The sequence below is a fragment of the Pristiophorus japonicus genome, chromosome 18 (genome assembly GCF_044704955.1).
Source record: "Pristiophorus japonicus isolate sPriJap1 chromosome 18, sPriJap1.hap1, whole genome shotgun sequence".
Classification (NCBI taxonomy): domain Eukaryota; kingdom Metazoa; phylum Chordata; class Chondrichthyes; family Pristiophoridae; genus Pristiophorus; species Pristiophorus japonicus.
The window spans coordinates 88,736,751-88,748,629 of record NC_091994.1 but is presented as its reverse complement, the minus strand read 5'-3'; the positions used below and the strand labels follow the sequence as shown (position 1 = coordinate 88,748,629).

Sequence of the window (11,879 nt, the reverse complement as noted above, 5' to 3'; positions counted from 1 at the left end):
TATTATATATATGTATTGCCCTGTATATCATTGTTAATTATTTATTTGTTTGCCTTTTGTGGAATAAATCACTGAATAATTTATTAAAATGAGGCCAGATGTTGTGCTGCTCTATAACTTATTGAAGGTGGCATAAGTCCTAGAGGCACAGGACAATTTGAGTAGTTAAAATATAACTGTGAGTTTAGGATGGGTGGATGTTGGGTTAAGGATAGATAGGTGTTGCCAGATATAACATGCTGAATTGTGATTGATGTCAGTCTATGTCTGCGAGGGACCTGAAGGTGGCATTGCTTATTTACACTTTCACAGACAATTGCTTCCACCTTTAACAAGAGATTAATTGGGAAGATAATCAGTTAGGGAGGGAATGGTGAATTTCGATACACTAATGATAAGAGAAAGATTGTTAAAGCAAAATGTTCAGAGTGTTATTTGGCAGAGAACCAGAGAAATTGGTTACTGCTCTCAGTCTTTGGTCTCTGACGAGGTGATATTTGGGGCAAAAATATGTAATGGCCCATTTCTGGGCATAATAACTGACAGCATGCCTCCTGATCCAGGAGGCCCAAGGAGCTACACAAATTGGGCCTCAGGCCATTGTAGTAATAGTGATGAGTTGCCAGGGCCTGCCTCCAGAGGTAGTTCTCTGGTGTATCAGGAGTCAATTTGGCCCATTTGCCTCACCGGTGGTAACTCTCAGGTAAGTCCTGGGTTGGGTTGGGTTTGGGGGGGGAGCAAGGAATAACAACCAAAAGACTGAAAATGCCAGGAACACTTTTCAGAACAGTTAGCATGTGTTGAGAGAACCAATTTCTCCAGTTCCGATAAAGGGTTGTATAACATGGCATTCCAACTATTTTAGGTGTTATCATAACTCGGAAGAACATCCAGGATCTGAGAGGGACCCGCATTGTCTCCTTTCCCTCACACATTAATGGCTGTTGATGTAATTCAGTTGATCTGTTTGATCAGTAAATAAACTATGTTTGAGAAGCTGAGTCTGACATTTTTTTCAATGAGCCGCTCAGCATTGCTAACACAGGCACAGTGGAAGACTTGACCCCCATGGGAGGGGGTTTCTTTTCATGCAAAAAGTGTTGGGGTCTTTAAAAACTTTTTAACAAAGAAAGCAGAAATCTGTGTGGATTGCACTGATCACAAAGCTCCAGGCCCGATTACTGATAAATGCACTGGTCAGCCTCTCACAACCAGTGCACCAGTGGGGCAGTAAAACTGGCCCTTGTGCCCCTGAGCTGGGGAGGGGCAAAAGAAAGCAGTCAGGATCCACGACATAACTATTTTAAATAAACTATAAATCAAGCACCCCCTTAAAAGGGGCACTAGAACCGAAAAATTAACAAATTAAACTTTAGACATTAAATAGTCAAATTAAAATTTGGTTGCCGGGGGTGATGATGCACTCTAGTCCCTCCGGCGCCCACCTCTCATGGAAGGCTGCGAGCGTACCGGTGTACACTGCGTGCTCCATCTCCAGGGACACCCTGGCTCGAACGTAACCGCGGAAGAGAGGCAGGCAGTCGGGCTGAACGTGGATCCACGACATATGACTGGGTCGAAATTCCTCCGTTGGCATTTTGAAGTGTTGTACACACTCTTCAGGCCACCTACACCCCCACAATTGTAATAAAGGTGGTGCCAAAAAAAAAGGGGCAGAGTCCATTGTGTACGAGCAAGGTTTGAAAAAGACGAGATGAATGTAGAAGTCGTGGCCAAGCCTGGCTTTTCAACACCTTTAGATCACAGAAGGGATGAGGAATTCATTATAATGAAGGCCTGCACAAGTAGATGGTGTGATAAATCTCAATTTAGCACGGTAAGGGAGGGGCATCTAAAATGGTGCTTCGGAGGAACAAGACAGGAGAGGTCACAGAAGCAGTGAACTGAGTTCGCAGAGAAAAATGGAGACGGGTGGGAGACAACGGAAAAGTGGGTGCCTTGACTCAGGTGTTGGGTTCGCTCCAGCCTTTCAAACGCAACATTAAATTCTCCCCAAAGCTTTTAATTTACCTGCCCGGGCCTGTCGGCTCGTCGCTAATGACAGGGCAAGACAGGCTGCGGTATGTGGGAACAGAGTTCTCAGGCTCCTCGCCTCCTCCCAATCCCGGGCAGGCAGCCAGAGCCCCGCCCCCTGATACTGACACACAGCCCAGGAATGTCGGCCGCCCGCTGATTGGATGTCTCCAGGTAGAATTGTATTGTTCAATGGGAGGGGGCGGGGCAGGTGACGTCACGGGGGATGAATGAAAGTTTGGCAGAAGTTTGCACAAAGTTCCAATTGAAGTTTGCTTCTGTCCGGATCGGCGGCCCGCATTTTCAGCATGGAGCCGCGCCACCTGCACCTCGCCGCCCTGCTCTCCTGCGTGCTGCCCACACACCAGGCCGAGGAGGGTAAGGATCACTTCTTAGCCCCTCTTACTCACCCCACTGGGAGATCGGTCCGCTCCCTGCGGTCGGTCCCGGATTCAGGCAACAGGGACTGGGAAATCCCTTTTTCGGAGATTCAAACATCCTGGGGCTGAGAGCAGTCCTGCTTGCAGTGTTTCGTGTGTCTGTGTTTTAATGTTTTTAATCGGGATCCGGGCTGTGTGTATTTTTGCTTAAAAGACTGAAAACGTGCAGGTACAATATTTATCCAATAGACACAACAACACTTACTCCCAAGCAGTAATTGTGAGTGACATGGCCAGATTTGCTTGTCGTGTTAATATTGTATCTAGTGACTTCGGACCGAGTCTCCACCGGGCAGGTGTCCCATTCCCCTTCTCTCCCATTCCCCCCACTCCCATTCTTTCCCATTCCCTTCTCTCTCATCCTATCGGCGGCGGGTAGGGAGAAATAACGATATCGAAAGTTTGATAAACTTTTGAGTGAGTTTTATCCGCGATTTTGGATCGATTGCCCGGACGCGGAGCCTGTCGTCTCTCTTGGGGAAGTGTCCGTGCTTTTTTTTCCTCTTTCTGTGTAACTGAAGAATTGGCGGTGAGTGGGTCCCGGTCACCGCACTTGCCATTCCCTCCCTCCGGTGGCTGAAGGCCACATGGCGCCAGAGGGAGTCTGTATGTTGTGAAAAGTTAAAGTCTGAATCGTAGAATGATAGAAAGAAAGACTTGCATTTATATAGCGCCTTTCGTGACCGCCGGATGTCTCAAAGCGCTTTACAGACAATGAAGTACTTTTTTGGGAGTGTAGTCACTGTTGGAATCGCGCAGCCAGTTTGCGCACAGCAAGCTCCCACAAAGCATCATCATCATAGGCAGACCCTCGAAATCGAGGAAGACTTGCTTCCACTCTAAAAGTGAGTTCTCAGGTGGCTGTACAGTCCAGCGGGAATTACAGTCTCTGTCACAGGTGGGACAGACAGTGGTTGAAGAAAAGGGTGGGTGGGGAGCCTGGTTTGCCTCACGCTCCTTCCGCTGTCTGCGCTTGGTTTCTGCATGCTCTTGGCGACGAGACTTGAGGTGCTCTTCCTCCACTTAGGGCGGTCTTTGGCCAGGGACTCCCAGGTGTCAGTGGGGATGTTACACTTTATGATAATGGCCAGATAATCTGTTTTTGTTGTGTTGATTGAGGGATAAATATTGGCCAGGACACCGGGATAACTCCCCTGCTCTTCTTCGAAATAATGCCATGGGATCCTTTACATTCACTTAAACCGAGGCCGTCTGCTCTCTCAACTTCTCATCCGAAAGGTGGCACCTCCCGACAGTGCGGTGCTCCCTCAGCACTGCATTGGAGTGTCAGCCTAGATTTTTTGTGTTCAAATCCCTGGAGTCCCACAATCTTCCGACTCAGGCAAGTGTGCTACCCACTGAGCCAATGCTGGCATTACAGCATAGAAGGAGGCCATTTAGTCCATCATGCCTGTGCCGACTATTTTGAAAGAGGGTCCAGTTAGTCCCACTCCCCTGTCCTTTCCACACGGCCATGCAACATTCTCCTCTCCAAGTAATTCGCCAGTTCTCTTTGGGGGGAAGGGGGGCTGTGAGTTTATTGAGCCAATGGAGCCTCTCCATTCGGTGTGTGTGTGATGGTTTAACTTATTTTAACTTTATTGTAACTTATTTTTTTATCAATGTTTAAGGTTTTGGCTCTACTGGGAGGATAATTTTTTTTTGGGGGGGGAAGGAAATAATCTACAAATGTTGAAATCATAAAACAGAAAACGCTGGAAATGTACAGCAGGTGAGTCAGTGTCTGAAAGAGATGAATGCTCCAGGGTAAACGCTTCCTCAAAATTCTCAGGTCCAGACAATTTTCTCTCTCAGATACTGCTGCATCTTTCCAGCATTTTTCGCTTTTGTCAGGGACGCTGCACAGCTTCAGTCTGGAGCAGCTCTGATGGAGGGATGGGTGGGTGTGTGAGGGAGGGAGGGGTGGGGGTTTGACGGGCATCTTTCAAATGAGTCCGACGAGGAACAACCGTCTCCGGCACTGACGGTACACGATAGCACATAACTGGGACGCTACAGTGAGCCTCAGAGTGAATCGGTCAGAGTGCAGGCTCCTGATGCAGTGACTCCGGCCACGTGTGCCGATGTCCAGTAAGGGCTGTGATGGTGCCCATGGTCGAAGAGCCAGCCTCCTTTGGTTGTCTAGCTGTGAATGACCAATGTGCCTGTGGATCCATGCGAGTCAACATCTTCGGGATGCATTTTCACAAAACGAGAGGGGACAGCGCACTCTCTCTCTCTCTGGGTTTAAAGTCTTGTGTTTGAAGTGCGATATGTGATGTGTGAAATGGAAGGTGCCGGTTTAGATTTCAAAGAAGTGGTTTAATCCTTTGAAGCTTTAACAAGGCTGTCTCCCGTTTGCAGTAAGCAGACGTCCACAGGCTGAGAAGACATGAATTCTTCCAATGTCTTTCATGCAGCAAATGCTTGCAATTATTACTGGTGTTCTGTATTTTGTGTTCTAGCTAATTAGATGACTGAATCTGCTGGGAATTGGGTATTGTGTCTGTTGTAGATTGGACGCAGGATAATTTCTTTGCCCTTTGTGTAGACAATGATTTGGAAAAATCTTAAAAGTGAGGGGGGCAAAAAAACTTCATTGAACCCCTCCCCTTGACTCTCTCTGCATTTTACATAGCCTGCCCCATCCTGTTACAACATTCCGCAAACAAAATTATTCCTGTTTTCAGGAAATGTGAAGCTAAAATGCAGCTGCCGGAGTTCTTTTAAACTCTCCCTGTGTCGTGATAGCGTCTTCCCATTTGGCTCCTGACTGTGTCACTGAGAGGATGTGAATGATGTATAAATGTTGCTCTGGAGCTGTTTTTCCTGCGAAACCAACAAAAGCTCTCATGGGAAGGCTGCTGGCATCCTGTTACTGGCGGAGTTGGTTACAGGAGCCCGGGGCGGAGGGGAGGAGGGGAGGAGGGGGGAGACTTGAGGCCGGAAGCATATCTTTCAAAGCTGACTATCCCGGGTAAGAGTGAACAACCTGTGTCTCCTGGGCCCTGGTAATGTGGCGGACAAATCCCAGCCAAACTCCTGCTTATTTATGTGCACACACTTCTTATTTGCTGGTTTGTCGTGTTTGAGTTTTGTGGGTCTGGAGGTTTGGGAAGGGTTGCTTTTTCGCACTGTTGCATCATTGGCGGGTCTGAACATCCAAGGTCTGTTGGGACCAGCTACTGGAGATATATGTAAATTAATGGGAACGTGAGTGCGTTGGTCCCTGAGGTTCCGTGGTATGCATCTATTCAAAGTCAAGAGCTTGGTCGCCCTGATCTAGGAAATCAGTGAAAAAGCGAATTCGCTGTAACTAGATACTTAGACTAAAAGCAGAGAATGTTGGAAAAGTACTGCAGACCCGACTCATCTGAAAGAGAAAAGGCAGAATAGCGTGGAAGCCTCCCGTCAGAGCCAGTGGAGGCACAGACTGACTGACCTGCTCTTTATCTCCAGCATTTTCTATTGTTACTTTAGATCTTTGAAGCTTTTTGGGGGCTGAGTTTTTTGTTGTCTGGAGCAGTCTAGAGCCTAGTACCTAATGTTTGAATTGTTCAAATCCTGATTTAATGTACCTACCTAAACCCAACCAGTGGAGAATTTGTATCTTGACCTTCATTGAAACTCTTCCCCAACGATCCAATTTCGGTATTGCATTCAGTTCTGATAAGTGTGTGTGGGGGGCGGGGATATAGAGAATATCATCATGAAATATCCACATTTTGCTGCGGAACTCAGTCGCCCCTCCACCTCTACTGCACTACCTTCTTTTAGAAATCTTTTCAAACCCCGTTTAGTGACCTAACCTTCAATGACCTCTTCCCCATGGCTTGGCGTCCGTTCTCCATATAATTTCTCTATAAAGTGCCTCGCAAGATTTTGAATGTTAAAGGCATCCGGCGAAAGGTTAATAAGGCCATTAAAAAAGCAAACACAGCACTGGGGTTAATTTCTAAAGGGATAGAATTGAAAAGCAGGGAAGTTCTGTTAATGTTGTATCGGACCTTGGTTAGACCACACTTCGAATACTGTGCACAATCCTGGTCTCCATATTATAAAAAAAGGCACTGGAGAAGGTACATTTTTTTTTACTAGAATAATACCAGAACTGAGAGGTTATACCACTCGGAAGATTGAACAGGCTGGGCCTCTTTTCTCTTTAAAAAAAAGAGGAGACTGAGGGGGTGACCTGATAAGAGGTCTTTTAAGATTATGAAAGGGCTTGACAGGGTAGAGACCAGAAATAGGGGCCACAAATATAAGATAATCATGAATAAATCCAATAAGGAATTCAGGAGAAACTTCTTTACCCAGAGAGTGGTGAGTGGTGGAACTCGGAGTAGTTGAGGCGAATAGCACTGATGCATTTAAAGGGGAAGCGAGATAAACACATAAGGGAGAAAGGAATAGAAAGATATGTTGATGAGGTTAGATGACAAAGGGTGGGAGGAGGCTTGTGTGGAGCATGGACCTGTTGGCCCGAATGGCCTGCGTCTGTGCTGTAAATCCTCTAAGACTATATAAATGGAGGTTGCTGTAATGTAGTCTGTTGAGTACTGAACGTGAATTTGTCAGGCTGTTCATTATCAATGACAGCAAATGATTAGAGATTCTTTTTTTATAAAAACCTGACAACTTGGGTAAAAGGATAAGGGTCATAATGAAGGACAGCGCCAAGGGGTAGTGGAGAAGGTAAAATAAATCCTGAAGTACTGATTATGTGACTCCAAACATGAGTTTAGTCTCTTGTGTAGGAGGAAGGTAGGACTTCCACAGACCAGGTTAGTTAGTATGTCTCTCCTAACCATGAACACCATTCCAAGCTCATTCTGCTCCTTGGAAAAATTCTGATTGTTTCAGTCTGGTTGGAGCAGGAGCGTTTAGTGCAAGACAGTAAGAATATTTTAAGAAAGCGAACAACTAGTTTCTCTCCCTTCCCCATCCCCCCCCCCAGCCCCCTCCTCTCGGCCACTCCCCGGGACACTAGGTGATTGCTCTTTATATTGGTCCCCATTACGTTGCAGGATTTTGTTACTGGCACCAGTCGGAGTCCACGTACATAATCTTCGCACACATCATTCGTCTCGCCGAGATACCCTCTCCCTCCCAGTCATGACCACCTTCCTCAAACAAAAAGCTACCGTTGTTTCCTGGAATGTGTCATCTCCGTCCAGCTCTGCTCACCTCTTGCACAACCCCCTTGTAGTATCCCGTCATCGGGCTTCTGCCTCACCCGCAGCACTGATTCAGCTCTGGCCACTAGCCACTAGAGATATTGTCTGTCACCGTGGGATGCAGTCCTCACCCAGGAGTGGCTAGCTCGGTGAGCTGCTTACTCAACACCAGAAACTCTGATTCGTGCAGGAGGACGATTTCATGGTGGGAATCGAACCAGGAACTGCTCAGTTGATCAGTGGTGCCAAAGTGGCTCCAAGTTGATGGTTTAGTGGGTAAAGAAGCCTCTGTTGTGGTATTGCGCCAAACGGATGAAGGAGGTCCCAAAACCATGATCTGGGTTTATCTGATTTCAACTCAGACACCAAATATGGAGCGGCGAGTTACATTGGCCTCACTTCCTGCTCCAAGGAGGGAAAATTAGCTGCTGAAATTGCGTGTCCTGGAGCTGGATAGGGACAGGATTGAACCCCCCCAACCCAACCGCCACCGCCATAGCATGTAACCACTCAGTACCTAGGCTTGCATATATCCCAATCCTGACATTCAGTGTTTTTTTCTATTACTCGGGGGATCAAGGGTTATGGCGAGAAAGCAGGAAGGGGGTACTGAAGTTTCATGTACAGCCATGAACTCATTGAATGGCGGTGCAGGCTAGAAGGGCTGAATGGCCTGCTCCTGCACCTATTTTCTATGTTTCTATAAAGCACAGTGACTTGGGCTTGATAATGGAAGGCAACCAGCTCCTGTGGAACCTGTACCCGAGCAAGATTACTACTTTCAGGATAAGAAGGGGGTGGGGGAAGGGATACAAATTGAGGGGGCAAGTGTTGCATTGCTTTGTTCTGGGAGTTTCTGGATGGCTTCACACAAGAGTCCTCTCATCTTATTTAATGATGGACTCCGTGGAATTCTGCTGACAGGCCACAGGAATGTTCAAAGGCCGAGTGTGCATCAGACACTGATTAGTTCTGACAGATTGTCTGTGTCCCAACAGCAAATAGGAGATTGTTTTTTACAAGAAGAAAACCCTCAGCAGCCCACACCAGTTTATGACATGAATCAACTTTTGTAGGTTCAGGGGTCACTCCGCATTTTGCTTTAAGTGTACTTTCTAATGAACTGCAGATGTGGGTGTATCCGTGTTGGAGTATGTAAGTGTGTGTGTGTGTGGGGGGGGGGGAGGGTATAAGTCCAGTGTAATGTGATCTTGCTGCCAGTTTTCAGAACATTTGATGAGGTTTTTGCAGGTGTTTTCCAATTGAGAAATCTGGTGATGGGGCCAAGGTTCATCGTGCAGACAGCCCCGAAATTGGAAAGACTAGGAGGACAGAATCAACTTGAAAGTATTGAGTAGGCAATGCCAAACATGGGTTATAAAAGCCTGACGGTTGTAGAGAAGGGAAAAACTGAAGAATGTAAGGAATTTCGCAGTTTCTGTGTCCTGAGATGGAATAGGAGACAGCGCAGTGTGTCTTGATATCTATGGGACGAGGATGCAGAGAGGAGAGTGTGTAGGATGGAATATTTGGAGCCGAGCAGGAAGGAGAGAAAGTCCAGAGAAGCATTGACCAGAATATTGATAGAACAGGGACTCTAGGGTTTCCCCAGGTGCTTATTCTGGTGCACTGGCTGTTAAGGGGATCGTGTCTAGTAACTAACCTTGCCACATGTTCTCGGGGGACTTTTGAGTTGTGTGCCTGAGTATGAAAACATCAGTTTTGAGCAGAGTCTGAATCACTGACACATTAAACAGCCACCAGGGGCTCCTGGAGTCAGTCTTCAGTGAGAAATTGAACGAGAACACTCGCACGTGGATATTAGATATTCCACACTGTCTGTATTTCACTCAGTGATTCCTTCCATTACTTCATTTGATATAAAGGCTGGTAAATGTTTTATGGTTTCTCTATTTGACAGTTGTAGCGTTCCCTGTCATATGGTGTAGTGGATTACCGTTTGACACGCGCTCTAACACACTCCTGTATTTTTGTCCTTCAGTTGTCCTCCTGGATTTTGCCTCGGCACATGGAGAGCTTGGCTGGCTGACCAACCCATACAACGCAGCTGTAAGTATAGAGGCTTGATGGCCTTGCACCCCTCGCCAATGAGCGGCCCAGATCCATCACCAAGCCACACTAAAGTACTGGCGATGGATTCTATTTTAATATGGGAGTGGGGGGCGCTGGAATTGACAATTTCAAAGTCCATGGGGAAAAGTGATGTGACCAGAGTTGCAGTGTGAGGGATAACTGCTTGAAGTGAAAAGGATACCCTGCTGGCATTAATTAATTCGATATAAATTCAAGGCTACTATTTATTTTCCTGTTCTCTTTTTTTTTTCTTCCCACAAGCCCCTCCTCCCCCCCCCCCACCCACCGCACCTCCTAACGAGCAATGATTCTTTCTGGGATATAGTTCCATGGCCACTAGCCTCACTTATCTTATCTCAATGGCCATTCCTCATCTGTGAGCTATTCAGCTGTGGAGGCATCACCGTTAAATCCAGTTGAACCCAGTCACTCGACATCTGCACTTTCTGGCAGAGGTCACTGGCCAGCAGTAGCAACCCTGGCTGATTGCTTTTTTTCTCTCTTAATTGGGCTGCTATAACTTCCTGTACCACACCAGGGTTAGAGAAGGGTAATTCAATTGGGCTTTCTGTTCCAGTGATCCATGTGGGAATGTGTGGCTGTTGGGTGAGGGCAGGGTTAGGCTTGGCTCTGATGCCCCCACGGTCTAGTCGGCTGCTAACACTCCGACATTGTTAACGACTAAATGGCGGTGGCATCCTGGAGGTGACTGTTGGCATGATGCTGTACTTATAAAGTTGCTACCTTCAGGGGAGATGGGGAGAAGATGTGGGGGCGGGGGGAAAATAAGTGCCCTTTTTCAATGAACCATTTCCCCATCAGCTTTGAATAGTGGTTTACTTGTATCTTTTTCTTGTTTCAAAGTGGGATCTTCTTCAGAATGTATGGAACGACACGCCCATATACATGTACAGTGTGTGCAATGTGGTTGAAGGTGATCAGGACAACTGGTTGCGGACTAACTGGATCTACCGCGGAGAAGCGCAGCGCATATTTGTTGAGCTGAAGTTCACCGTGCGTGACTGCAACAGCTTTCCCAGCATCGCCACCTCCTGCAAGGAGACCTTCAACCTCTACTATGCCGAGTCAGACTTTGATTACGGAACAATCTTCAGGAAAAGCCAGTTCAAAAAAATTGATACCATCGCGCCCGACGAAATCACAAGGAAAGAGGACTTTAGCGCCCGAAAAGTGAAGATAAATGTTGAGGTGCGCGCAGTTGGCTCACTGAAGCAGAAAGGCTTTTATCTGGCCTTTCAAGATGTCGGGGCCTGTGTCGCGCTCATATCCGTGCGCGTGTATTACAAGAAGTGTCCGTCCATGGTGCGCAACATGGCTGTCTTTCCAGAAACCATAGCTGGGGCGGATGCCCAAGCACTCTCTGAAGTTATCGGGACTTGTGTAGATCATGCAATGGCCCAAGAATCTCCAAAGATGTACTGCAACGCTGATGGGGAGTGGCTGGTCCCAGTGGGTCAATGCCTGTGCGAGGCTGCATATGAGATGGTGAACGGTACTTGCGAAGGTAAGTGCAGCTATTGAAGCTAAGTGTTGCCCAGTCTGGCCTCTCCTACCTAATAGAGCAAGGATTGGCTAAGCAGTAGTTGGTGAGCAAGTGGGGCCATGGCTAATCGAGGGGACAGATAATTATATATCGCAAGGCCGCAACTTCAAAGTCCCAATCCATCCATTAATACATGGTCCAGGATTAGTCGTTCATACATTTATTTCAAACTTTTCTGTTGGCAATTATATTATTGGTTATTTAAATAAATGTCACTCTGGTCATCATTTATCTCCTGTGTCCCAGCCATTGCCAATGTTTGGTGGTTTGCCATGTTCCACAATTCTCTTGTATGTTTCTCTGGGGTGAAGTTGGGGCGTAATTGTATCACGTTGGTGTGTAAATGCACTTTATAGCCAGGCCCCAGTAGCAAATCTGCTCCTATTCGACTCAAATAAGTCCCAATTCTGCCAGAAACCCGTGCGTTGTTTGCGGAGTCTGTGTGTGTGACTTGTTTTGTTTTTTTGCTGTATTTAAATTGCACAGATGTACAGATGTGTTGGGTTCTAGTCTCAGGAACTGACTTCACTTTGATTCAGCACCAGAGCGTGGCTGGGCGAGAGAGTGCTG

The 11,879-nt window shown here is 46.9% G+C and overlaps 1 protein-coding gene across 3 annotated transcripts in view; it reads left to right on the top strand.

Annotated features, from left to right (window-relative positions):
• Positions 1 to 2,304: 2,304 nt before the first annotated feature.
• Positions 2,305 to 11,879, top strand: part of epha2b (eph receptor A2 b) — a 50,949-nt gene continuing 41,374 nt past the window's right edge. For 2 of the 3 annotated variants that reach the window (XM_070860284.1, XM_070860283.1), the window contains exons 1-3: positions 2,305 to 2,412; positions 9,654 to 9,721; positions 10,610 to 11,270. In XM_070860284.1, the coding sequence (XP_070716385.1) occupies positions 2,343 to 2,412; positions 9,654 to 9,721; positions 10,610 to 11,270 (799 nt within the window). In that variant the 5' untranslated portion in view covers positions 2,305 to 2,342. Of the gene's footprint in view, positions 2,413 to 2,867; positions 3,004 to 9,653; positions 9,722 to 10,609; positions 11,271 to 11,879 lie in introns of those variants that run through there. The other variant, XM_070860285.1, reaches the window with a different exon arrangement.